Raw genomic sequence first — 13,200 nt, forward strand, 5'->3', positions numbered from 1 at the left:
GCGATAAGGTTAGCATGTGGATTAAAAGAGGGTTAAGTTTTACAAACCACCTGACACGATATGTCATTTTAATCACATAGATACATGTTATAGGAACATGGTATTTGACAGACCCCGAATGAAACATTAAATAGAATTGTGTTCGTGTCATTTATGTTTTCATTCAGTGTCAAGTTCTACAGTATGAGGTATTTATCGTTCCTACTAAGAAATATGTATGTGTGAGTGTTATCTAACGCTGTCTGTAAAAAGCAGTCATAACGGTAGCATTTCCATATGTATAGCTTAGCTGAGGAAGTGATAGTCTACCAAGAATACTATTTGTCCCTCGTATCTCTATACGAGCTATAGCGTCACTGGGCCCCTTGGTAGAGTTAGATTATCTGCATGCGGTATAATTACAAGAGTAATTATATTTGATAATCTACTCAAGATCAAGAAAAGATACAGTTAGCAAGGATGGCACACATCTACCTTGAAACTAATCTGATAGCTATGAGACAGAAGAACAGACACAAGTAAATTGTTTACTGGATCGTGATATTGTACAGTACAGCATCATATGTGTAATTGGATGGTCATAGTGTATACTGCCAGATGCCTCCTATGATTATAGAAGTTAAAACAGTTTTAATTCTATTTACCAACATAACACAGATCCTATTGGGTCACACCATATAGGAGTTAATCGGAGAATCTTATTGTGATTGATTATAAATTGGTTATGATCAATATTAAGATGGTTATAATTAATTATACGTGTTATAATTAAATTATATTTGTCATGTTAAAAATGACAAAGCAAAAACTAATGGTTATAATTAGTTATACTTGGTATAATTAATTATAATTAATTATAATTAATTATACGTCGTTTAGAATGACAAACAGAAACATAGGTTTGTTTATAAACGTGTTTGACATGTTGTATAAAAATTACCAAACGAAAACTGTAAACGAATATAATTGTACATGACAATTATACATATTTGATTTGGATAGTTACTATTTACTATTCCTTTGGGTTAATGGGTTTAGAATCCATTAAACAAATCCAACCAATATGAAATAGCAAAATCCAAATTGGATGCCTCATCCAAAACTGCCACAAAAGGGCAAAAATGTAATTTTGTCAAGTACGGGGGTATTTTGGTCTTTTGGCGAACCTCCTCATTTGCCTATAAATAGAGGGGTGAGGGTTAGAGAGAAAAACCACTAGATCACGTGTTAATCTGATTACTTCGTTAATTGGAATTCTCTCTTTCTCTGTTTACGGTTTTTCGATCGGTGAATAGTGTTTTACCGAATTTTCGCGGTATTCCAGATTGGGTTTAATTAGCAAATCTGATTAAAACGAATTTTTCGGTGAATAGTGTTTTTGCAGAATACCGCGGTTTATAGTATTTCTGGCAAAAGAAATAAACCGCTCTCTGGTTAGTACTGGTGGATAACCAATAGAGGTATCACACGTGTGATACTCCGAGTCGATTCTTTCCCTGGTGAGGCTCTACTCGCTCGGTTTGCATTCCAACTGTGATTTGGAAACAAGGTATAAACATGTTATATTAATCTATTTAATTGATAAATAGATTTAATGTTTTAGAAAATCAATTATGGAGTAGATCTGTAAATAGGATTAAACGGATCTTCTTGATTCGTTTAATCTGTAGCTTAAGGTAGATGTAAAAGTTTTGTTTTACTCTTCCGCACCTTAAGCATATAAATGGGTTTGAACAGTCAAAACCCCAACATAATTAATCAATGGGTTTGAACAGTCAAAACCCAACAAGAGCCACTCGGAATATACCACCAAAACGGTATAGGGAAGAGGGTAATAGACAACAAGGATATGCAATATCCAATTATACCAATACTATTGGGTTGTCCAATATGGTGAGAAATTTCACTGAAGAACTGTCAAAGATTCAGGTACCAAATAGTGTAGACGAAGCATTGCGAGACCCCAAATGGGTTAAAGCAATGGAAATAGAAATGGAAGCCCTGAAAACCACAAAGACATGGAAGTTAGTGAAACTACCAAGTAGAAATAAAACTGTTGGGTGCAGTGGGTGTTCTCGGTAAAATATGATGCTACAGGTAAAGTTGAAAGGTATGAGACAAGGTTGGTTGCAAAGGGGTACACCTAGACATATGGAATAGATTTCTAGGAAACTTTTTCTCCAATTGCAAAACTTAACACAGTTCGAGTTTTATTGTCTCTTACAACAAATCAGGACTGGCCACTACATCAATTTGATGTGAAGAATGCATTCTTGCATGGAGATCTGGAGGAAGAGATCTATATGGACATTCCAACAGGATATACACACCAAGAACAAGAGAAGTTGGTATGTAAGCTGGAGCGAAGTCTATATGGATTGAAACAGTCACCACGAGCATGGTTTGGGCGCTCTTGCAAAGCCATGAAGAAGTACAACTACACTCAAAGTGATTCTGACCATACTCTGTTCTACAAGCATCGTCAAGACAAGGTAACTATCCTAATTATCTATGTTGATGACATGATAATTACAAGGGACGATAGTGAGGAGATATGATGGCTAGAGTAGAGATTATCACAGGAGTTTGAGATAAAAAATCTGGGTGGTTTAAAATACTTCATGGGAATAGAGGTGCTATGCTCAAACAAAGGTATCTCTCTATCACAACGAAAGTATACACTTGACTTACTTGCAGAGGTGGGGATGCTAGACTGTAAGCTAGCCGATACACCTGTTGTTCAAAACTTGAAGTTTGAAGGTCTTTCAGATGACCCGGCTGTCGATCGGGAAGCCTATCAGAAATTGGTAGGTAAACTTATCTATTTATCACATATCAGACCCGACATTGCGTATGCTGTAAGTATTGTAAGCCAATTCATGCATGACCCAAGGGAGCAACATATGGATGCTGTGACAAGAATTCTGAGATACCTCAAAAAGACTTCAGGAAAAGGTATCCAATTTAGAAAAAACGGACACTTGGATATTTGGGGTTACATAGATGCTGATTGGGCTGGAGATAAAACCGACCGAAAATTTACATCTGGATACTTCACCTTTGTAGGAGGAAACTTTGTCACTTGGAGAAGTAAGAAGCAGAATGTAGTTACCTTATCAAGTGTAGAAGCTGAGTTTAGAGGAATGTCCAAAGGTCTATGTGAACTTCTATGGCTGAGAAAACTGATGAGCGAGCTAGGCTTTAAGCCGAAAGAAGGAATGCAACTTTATTGTGATAATAAATCAACAATTGAGATAGCACACAACCCGGTACAGCATGACAGAACAAAGCACATAGAGATTGATAGACATTTCATCAAGCAGAATTTGGAAGAAATGATCATCTTATTCCCATTCGTGAGATCCGAGGAACAACTTGCAGATATGTTGACAAAGGGAGTGTCGACAAAATGCTTTGAAGAATTAATTGTCAAGTTAGGTATGGTAGATATCTACCTACCAACTTGAGGGAGGCTGTTGAAACAGATGTATACACGGACCGTGTACCTGCACCGCCAAACCAAAGAAGGAAGGCGGCAGATTATTTCCTTTATTGCTGAGTTATTTGTTTTCTGATTTTTAGAAGATTGTTTCCTGATTTTCTTAGAAGATTCTTTCTAAGATTGTTATTCTTTTTCTCTATATATTTTTCTCTCCCTCTCATGTAACATATACATTAAAAAAAAAGAAATAAAAAAGAGTGTGTGTGGGTGTGGAGGACGTAGGTACCAAATTGGTACTGAACCTCGTTAAATCTTGTGTCTGTCTCAATACATTTTACTCATACTTGAATTCTTACAAGAGCAAAGCTAGGGTGTGATGTGCTTACCAAAAGAGTTTTGTGAGCACGACTTCAAAAGCCTATTGAATTGGCTTGAAACGACGAATCCAAACCGTTAAAATCTATCTACTTCATTTGTGATGCATTTACATATAAATTTTTAAAGTTTCAAATTCATTTAGTATAAGATCAAGTGGTCAAAAGAAATAATGAAAAATAAATACATAAAACAATTTATAAAATAACTTATACAAGTTCATTTTTTATTTACCGCTTGACTTTGTTCTAAATAAATTTAAAACTTCTAAAAAGTTTTATTTACATGCATCACTCATGAAGTATATGAATTTCAACGGGTTGGATTCGTTATTTGAAATTAATCGGATAGATGACTCTTAGAGTTGTACTCATCAAACTTTCTTGATGAGCACATCACACTCTTGTTTTTCTTTTTTAATTATATATATATATATATATATATATCCAAATAATAAATTATATTATATAGTTTAATATATTAAAAAAATTATGTAAATATTTACAGACATATTTGTTTAAACCTAATCCGTATATACATAATAGTTTTATCATCTATCCGATCCGTAGGTGAATATCAGCGGGAAAGTGTATACCTGCGGTACATAGGATACTCCTAGCCAAACCAAATTCATTTCAAAGCCTATTTGAAAGAGATATAGCATGTAGGGGATCGTATTGAGATTATTCGTGTCCAAATTAGAACAGACGACTCGGATCTCAGCACGGTCAGGTATTGCAATGGATGTCAGCATGGGTCTGAATTCAGCTGGAAAAGAGATCATCTTATCTGTTCCGTAGATGATCTGCTGCGGCGACAGTTGTGTGTTCAACTCAGTGCAGTAATATAGAAATTTTGGGTTCCCCAATTTGCCAAAAATATTAATATTGTTCAATCCCGGATAAACCTTGTTGTAGGCCTTTAATTCGTACCGGATTAGAAAAAAGAGGCTCGTTTCAAAAATTAACTAATCAATCTACTAATTAATCTAGCCTTATTCATAAAATAGCAGATTTAGAACAATAATCTCTTGCATAATCATTATGTAAAAAATAAATATACTTATGGCCGGAAGGCGTCTATAGGCAAGCCAATGCTTCCTATATATTATTCTAATTTACGTACATTCATTAATAATATAAAAAAAAATTACTTATAAGGATCTGTTACACCCACTACACGTATATTTTCAAAGTAGCACAAATGCAACTGCTACACTCATTCCCTCTCGTCATTGTGTCAACTTATCCATTTCAGAGCATTCATTAAATTCCTCTTACATATATACCTTATCGGACATTCCCTTTTCCATAACCAAAACAAATTAAGATTCTAAGTCTGTTTCTCTCTCTAAAACAAAGATGAGCACCTCCTTCCAAACCATCACCATAACCTTACTTCTCATTATCACTATCCACATCACCTCCTCTCATGCACAGGTACCGCTAACCGGCACCGGCACAGTAACAGGACCCACAGTGGGAACCCAAACCCAAGGAAGCACCGGCGCTGCTACGGGAACAGGTGAATCGAGCCTAGAATTATACATGCATGACATACTTGGAGGATCAAGCCCGACAGCCAGGCCCATTACAGGATTGCTCGGTAATATTTACAGCGGACAAGTCCCATTTGCACGGCCGATTGGATTCAACACCCCCAGAAATGGCGTTGCAATTCCAAATTCCAACGGTGCAGTCCCGACATACAACGGAAATACCGGCATCCCATTGGATACTGGCTTGGCAGGGTCCGGTTATGTACAACAGACTGCCAATGGGCCCACACCTTCTAACCCAATCCAAACTCAGCTGGGACCTGATGGCCTTAGCCTTGGTTTCGGCACAATAACGGTCATAGATGATGTCCTGACTGCTGGGCCCAATTCAGGGGACCAGAGGATTGGCAAGGCTCAAGGTGTCTATGTGGCAAGTTCTGCTGATGGGACCACCCAAATGATGGCATTCACGGCTATGATGGAAGACGGGGAGTATGGTGATACATTGAACTTCTTTGGCGTGTATAAGATCGGTACAACAATGTCACGTTTGTCGGTGACAGGTGGGACCGGGAAGTTCAAGGGTGCTTGTGGGTTTGCAGAGGTGCGGCCGCTTATTCCATCGGGTCAGCATGTCAGTGATGGGGCTGTGACATTGTTAAGGATCATTGTTAATCTTAAATATTAAATGATTTGCTTATAAAGCCCCGTGGTAAGGCCCATGGTTGATTAGGTGAGAGTGTGCTTGTGTTTGTTTTTGGTTTTGTGTTTTGTGTTTTCATACCAGTATGCATGCGGCTTTTGTGTGAGCATCCAAGTAGAATGCAGTTCTCTTCATTTTGTCTAAAATCAATGTAATTTAAAATTCATATAAATATTATTTGTACAATACAGTGCGCCGAGTCCCCGACATTTTTATTTTTACCCCATTCAAAAATTATTTTAATAATAATAACCAAAGTTCAGCAAAAGTTTTAAAAATACCCCACCCGTGGAAATTTTCCACGGGCAGGAATTTTAATTCCATTTTTTTTTTTTTATAAAACAGAAATTTGTTTTTATTTTTTTATTTTTTGTATTGAAATATTAGAAATGTTAGATATATTTCTTTGAAAATAGATGGAATACAATATAATTTGATTTATTAGAAATACTGTAACAAATAACCCGGATCAATATTTTTCAGGACGGATTTTTCGCGGCTGTAAGAAAAATTAATATATTTCTGTATGTGTTATTGGAAAAAAAATAAAAATGTTTAGATTCTGAGTTATTGATCCCGGTTCAAAAGTCACTTCTATGTAATCTAGAAAATATTGTGATCCTTCTAAGACATTTAATTTATGGAAAGTTGTATCTATTTTTGAAAAAAAACAAAAACTTTAAGTTATTTATTATTCAAAAAGAATTCTCAAAATAGATACAACTTTTTATAAATTAAATGTCCTAGAAGGATCACAATATTTTCTAGATTACATAGAAGTGACTTTTGAACCGGGATCAATAACTCAGAATCTAAGCATTTTTATTTTTTTCCAATAACACATACAGAAATATATTAATTTTTCTTACAGCCGCAAAAAATCCGACCTGAAAAATATTGATCCGGGTTATTTGTTACAGTATTTCTAATAAATCAAATTATATTGTATTCCATCTATTTTCAAAGAAATATATCCAACATTTCTAATATTTCAATACAAAAAAAAAACAAATTTCTGTTTTATAAAAAAAAAAAAAAACGGGAATTAAAATTCCAGCCTGTGGAAAATTTCCAGAGGTGGGGTATTTTTAAAACTTTTGCTAAACTTTGGTTATTATTATTAAAATAATATTTGAATGGGGTAAAAATAAAAATGTCGGGCTGAGTCCTTTTGATAAATTGCCAAGAATGAACGATGCATGTTAAAGCTGACATTTGACAATTCTTTAATTCTAATTTTTCTGACTGACAATACGACATCGAAGTAATTTTGAAATGGATAAAATTGGATATTTGACCTTGTATATCTGAAAAATATATTTCTTTTGGGACCGGGAAGTCCTAAAATATATGGCGTGTCAAGATAATAATACAAATGTCGTATTTAACATAAAATAAGATTAAGCAACACTACAGTTTTCAAAATCTTCGGATACGCTATCTTAACATATATGTATAGTATTTTGATAATCATTAGCTTTGTGTATGAAATAAAAAAAAATTATGTGAAACTATACGATGTTATGTTTTTTTGGTTTCAGAAATAACGTGGAAATTAATAGATGGATGATCAAAGGTGGCAATTGAGGGGAAAAAAAATATACACAAAAGCGCATTAGTAACATTGGTACGAATAAGATTATATAAAAGCAATTGTGGGGGAAAAAACACAAAATCAAACTGGTAACATTTGAAGGAATATAGAGCATTCTGTGACTGAGTACTTCAGCACTTGTTGCTAGCTAAGTATTTCCTCGACGAATGAACCAACTATCTACTGAGTTATCAAAAAAAAAAAATGAACCATCTCTGTTTCACATTGCTTTTCCAATCATTGTATCATTTTTTTTTTAATCATTGGGCCAAATTGATCTTGGACTACCCGTATACACAAATCCAAGATTTCATTCGTAAAAATTTTACAAGTTCCATCCTTATTAGGAGTCAGATAAGCACACTAAATGAGAAATAACATTTTCAAGGGACGCCATATGAGACGAAATCTCGTTTTCAAATCCAGCCAAGTCAGTTTGATCAAGCGCACCACGCATGGCCTTCAAACCACTCTGCAACAGGACTACACCTTCACAAAATCCTTCTGGAATCTTCCTTTTCTTTCTCAAAAGAACCTCTTGCTCCTCCCCCATTTCCATTGGTACAGCAACACTGGTACATGATTCAACTTTCTTTTGAAGAGATTCTCCTTCTTTTTTAAGGAACCCAAATTCTTCACCAGAAAAAACAGCCACACTTGCTGCAACTTCCTTTTCAAGGAATGCCTTTAGTTCAGACATGAACCGGTTTTCATCAGTGACTGTACCAGTCTCGGTATCATAAGAAAGAGCTGCATCATCTGGTACGAACCGCCAGAGCTGAGTACAAGTAGTATGAGCCGCAAAATACCCAAATGCAGCTACTGCTTGATGCATGACTGCCCAGTGCCTTTCTCTTAACAAGATATGATTCAGGTCCCAAATTGCAGTGGACACAGAATTGTCATTGCCTTCAGGTATCTTCATGTGACTTAGACCAGTAATGAAACGGACCAGAGATGGCAAGAAAGTGGTATTGGTGTCAGATTTTGGTACGAAAATGGAATGCACATCTGTAACTAACTCGCTCATTTCAGGATAACCATATAGTTGCTTAGTTTCTGAGATAATATCTAGCATGGAGCTGATTAGCTTGGCAAGAGAAACCTTGGTGCTATTATTGGGTGCATTTTTGTAGCTATGAATCAGACAATGTGTGAACTTGAAGAGCGAGGAGATTGTTTTTTCGTCTAACATGTCCCAATCCTTCAAATTACTGCAGGGCAAAAGAAAAGAAGACAAAGAACAAATAATTAGAAAACCTAATATAAAACAAAAACTTCACTGCAAGATTATATATTTATATTCAAGTCATGACAGGCAGTGGGAAAAGTAGTATGTATGTAAATCCAAGGAAAATTCGCAGAATATCCCCAATTTAGCCAAGAATTTGTAGAAACCCCCTATTTGTAAGAAGAACCTATGTTGTTGGAAAAGACTAATTTAGGCTATTTTCATTAGATTCACATTATGCAACTCCGATACCAACGGGTGATACAAAAAAAAAGGTAATTCTACTGAAATAGTAAAAATAACTTCATTGAAAAATAAATTCACTTGAAACTCTAAGAAACATATTTTTAAAAAAAAAAAAAAAAATGTCATAACAGAACTTATTTCCTCAGATGTTAAATACTAATTTATATTATACTCAAAAATTAAAACTGTTGCAGAACAAACCTGAAGCAATAAGTAATTTTCTGTAAATGAATTTAGAACGAAACTATTTTGAAAATAATGACTGAGGTATGGGTCCAGCAATTTTCATGACAACTAGGGTTTATTGGAAAATTCCTACAGTAAACTAGCCTAGTGTGCTTACCAAAAAAGTAAGGCAGAGGCCAGAGCATGTACAGGAAATCCAATCAAATCAGTACACGTGCCTCCATTTTCTCTACAGTAAGCCTCCATAAACTCATTTAGCACCAAGAAAAGTCTCCTGATAGCAATCCTGTTTACATTTTCAGACAGCGAGTCAAAAGGGAATCCTTCCACTAATAATTGCAAGTAGATGCCAGATTTCTCGTCGTTTGATATTAAAGTGTAAATCCGATCAACTATGTCAGAGCTACCACATGCCAGAAGAGTATTAAAAGCACGTGCGATTCTTGGACTTAAACCATGTGGTGCAACTATTCTTAGAAGAGAGAGGATGTTTTCTATGATTTGATATGTTAGGGCAGCTTCGGCATGATGAAGCACAAAGCATAACAGCTCAGTTGTAATTTCTACGCATAGATAGTGCGTATGGAAAAGGTTTTCCAGCAAAACAGTTTCCACTTCCATCCATGCAACTGCACTTGAAGGAGCCACAAATATCAGAAAAGCTTTCAGGGTTTGTACAACAAAGGTATACATTAATTTCCATGTAATTTCAGGAGTAGGTTTTGAGTTTTCCAATACTGGTATTTCCAAACCAAGAACAAATGGGTATGTTCTTTCATCAATCAGACTACTAAATAGATTTCCAAGACATTTAGATAACTCTATGGTTGTGCTTTCTCCAAGGGAGGGAGAAGTTCGAAGAAGGTTCAAGAAGAGAAGAACCCCACCCGGTAAGGGTGCATCACAATCCGTGCTGAACATTGAAGCTAGCAGATCTGGTTCTTTTGTTTTCAGAAAATCAACCTCTTGCTTGTTTTGAAACAAGCACCCAATAACTTCACACTTGGCACTCGAATCCATAGCATCGGAGCTTAGAACTGCTTGGAGTAGGATAAAAGACGTGGGGCCCACGTATTCTGCAATTGCTTCACTTGCTGCTCTCAGCCGGGTCTCTTTGCTAAAGTACAAACCTAGATTTGAAATAACTAATGCACAGCCAACAATTTTGCGTTGCACCACCAGGGCTTCTAACGGAAATGCAGAACAAATTCGCACAGCATTAATCAAGAAAAACTTTATTGGCAAGAATGCCCTCTTGGCCTCTGCAATACTCGGGCCTTCCTCCAGTGTGAGCACAGACCAACTTTCACTGGCTGACTTTAGCATCTCGAGTGCAAGAGAAATTAGAGTTGTGATAATATCACCCACTTTAAGTTTCTCATCTAAAGCCCCTTTATTAGTTTGCAATAAGGTGACAACACCTTTCCACGATAAATTGAGCAAGGTAACATAGGTCCCACCACCAGATGCAGCAAACACCCCAATTTCATATGAAGTTTGGATGGCGTGTCTTGTAATTTTCGAAACAAGGGATGTGAAGTTTATTTCTCCAATTTTATTGAGCTTCTCTTCTTTTGTGGCGGTATCCATTTTGGAAGCATCAGAATAAGTTGTGCATAATGCTCTTGTTCCTTCGAGAATATTTTGTGCAACCTTGAGCACTTCTGACAAGACATTACAAATCTTCTGCTTCATAAAGTTAATAATCAGAATGAGACATGGTGCAGGACATAATTATATAGTTGTAGTACCAGATAACTGCACATTAACAGTTTGGTTCATTACCAGCGCATTGCAGTTATATGCACCACTAAAGAAAAGTCTTTAGCATGGCCAATACTAGACTCTGTTGGATTTTTAATCGGCACTTTGTAGTTAATATAAACAGCAAATGAGATTTTGTTGTTGTATTTGGAACATACTGGTGCATAACTGGAGATGACCATATGTACCTTATTGTCCATTATTGAAGCCTTGGTTAGGTTTAACAGCTCAGAGATGAAAGTTTCAGTCATAAGCATCAAATTTTCATCTTCCTTTGTAATGCGAGAACTCGTAAGAACTGAGATAAGGTTGGAGGCAAAAACCAAGACATCTAAAATGATCTGCAATGAATCTTAAATTAGTAACCAAAAAGGAAGAAAAGATATTATGCAACAATTTCTGTAGACTTCTCATTTTCCAGAGACAAACCCTGACATAGATTCATCTAAACAAACGGGTAAGGCACCACTCATACTTCTTTTTTGTGACGATCAGCACCTTGAACTTGTAATTCTAACAACACCCCCGCCCCCAGATTGCAACTTTACTTCAAACCATACGCTCATGGTACACCAGATTCTAAAATTTAAAAGACATTTGTGCATAGAATCCTGATTCTGAAAATTGCAAGTTTGTAACTTTGACTTTACAACAAATGAACCTTTTGAAAAGCAGTTGAGTGATTTTCATCCTGTAGCTCATCAATCGCTCCAGTTTCCTTCAAATGCTTTTCACACCAGGAGCTTGCCTGTTACATGATAAATAGTAACAAATCCTGTTAACAAAAGTCAGTAAAAGAGAGATATTACAAGGGTGGGGATCCATTGACAACTGTCAAAATATAACACATTTTTTAAATCCGAAAAGTAAAATGTAATCAATTTTTTATGCAGGTTTAACTGATCATCAAATGAGATGAAATTTGCAATGGTCCATATTTTACGACATTTGATGGAACATCAAATAATATTTAAATTGCATGAAAACTTATACACAGTCAATTTACAAGGAAAACCACATGTCTGTAATATTTTTCTATTTTAAAAGTTATTTTGGCATGATTTGAGAAAGTGTTGTCAGGGTTGTCAAGATAAGCCTTTGTCAACAGATCCTAACCCCACCCTTATATAATAATTTTAATGCAAAACCTATGGATAATAAAATTAAGCTATTGTTAGACAAAGGTCATTAAACTTCACCGAAATATTTTAATCGCTGAAATTAAACTAATTTGGACTTGCTAATATAAAATAAATTTTATATCAGAAAGTCATAATCTATTCCACAGAGAAATCTAAAACAATGAAGTATAGTGAGTTTCATAAAGACATGCTTATAAAAAGTAAATAAAATTAAATTAAAAAAAACCTTTGAACTGAGGACAAGAAATTGGCTTAGACATGTTGTGGTGTCCACTTCCATGCACTTCATGGCAATTTGAAGAATCATTTTGTGTAGCATACAGTGTGATGCACCGACACATGTCGAATCTTCCCAAAATAACCAAGCAGTTGTTAAGGTACAAAACTATAAATATCAAATTAGAGTCAAAGATACCATGCCAACCATACTAATGGATTGACTGGTTTTGAAGCAGTGCTTTGATAGCTGATTAAGGTAATTTATTCACTAAAACCCCCTGAATAAGCACAACGAAATGATACAGTGTCAGTAAAAAAATACAATAATGGTTCTACCTAAAGAGGAACAAAGGATACAAGAAGATAATCGGCCAAAAGCCCTAGCTCAGCAACTTCAAATTGAAAGGAATCTTCAAGTTGGCTAATCAGCGAAATTCTTTTCTCCAAAACCTGTAAGGAAAAAAATAACAAGATATTTCAACTGGAGATTCCAATAGTTGAATCTTAAAACTAACAGTATATCTGAGTTCCTGCTTAAGCAGTGAAATTGCCACTGAACGTAGCTATAACAATAATATCTTCCAACAATGCGCATATCAATTTTGGTATTACAGTATCAAAGCAAACATTGAAATCGTTATATCGAGGGTAAGAAGAAAGAAGATCGAATCTCACATCGGATGCCTTAATGACTTCCAGTAGGGACTGTAGATTATTTTTCTTCGCTTCCGCCTCCATTCTCTCTCTCTCTCTCTCTCTCTCTCTCTCTCTTTTTGGGCGTGGAACCAGCGAGCGCTTCT

The 13,200-nt window shown here is 35.6% G+C and overlaps 2 protein-coding genes across 2 annotated transcripts; one reads left to right on the forward strand and one right to left on the reverse strand.

Moving 5' to 3' along the window:
* The first annotated feature begins 5,120 nt into the window (after positions 1-5,120).
* On the forward strand, positions 5,121-6,208 carry LOC144567427 (dirigent protein 16-like). Its single transcript, XM_078317563.1, has one exon. It carries the CDS (start codon positions 5,179-5,181, stop codon positions 6,001-6,003), a length of 825 nt encoding a protein of 274 aa, XP_078173689.1. The 5' UTR covers positions 5,121-5,178; the 3' UTR covers positions 6,004-6,208.
* A 1,638-nt stretch (positions 6,209-7,846) lies between these two features.
* LOC144567769 (holliday junction resolvase) lies at positions 7,847-13,200 on the reverse strand. The gene is made up of 7 exons (XM_078317941.1): positions 13,076-13,200; positions 12,753-12,850; positions 12,408-12,537; positions 11,701-11,787; positions 11,228-11,380; positions 9,433-10,961; positions 7,847-8,826 (listed from the first exon to the last, which is right to left on the reverse strand). Exons 1-7 carry the CDS (start codon positions 13,136-13,138, stop codon positions 7,956-7,958), a joined length of 2,931 nt encoding a protein of 976 aa, XP_078174067.1. The 5' UTR covers positions 13,139-13,200; the 3' UTR covers positions 7,847-7,955.

This window comes from Carex rostrata, chromosome 16 (assembly GCF_964058835.1).
Source record: "Carex rostrata chromosome 16, lpCarRost1.2, whole genome shotgun sequence".
NCBI lineage: Eukaryota > Viridiplantae > Streptophyta > Magnoliopsida > Poales > Cyperaceae > Carex > Carex rostrata.

Coding starts and splice junctions, on each gene's coding strand:
- LOC144567427 (XM_078317563.1), top strand. CDS start 5,179: ATGAGCACCTCCTTCCAAACCATCACCATAACCTTACTTCTCATTATC.
- LOC144567769 (XM_078317941.1), bottom strand. CDS start 13,138: ATGGAGGCGGAAGCGAAGAAAAATAATCTACAGTCCCTACTGGAAGTC. Junction 12,538..12,752: donor GCCGATTATCTTCTTGTATC/CTTTGTTCCTCT, acceptor TGCTTGGTTATT/TTGGGAAGATTCGACATGTG. Junction 11,381..11,700: donor ACTCAACTGCTTTTCAAAAG/GTTCATTTGTTG, acceptor GATTCATTGCAG/ATCATTTTAGATGTCTTGGT.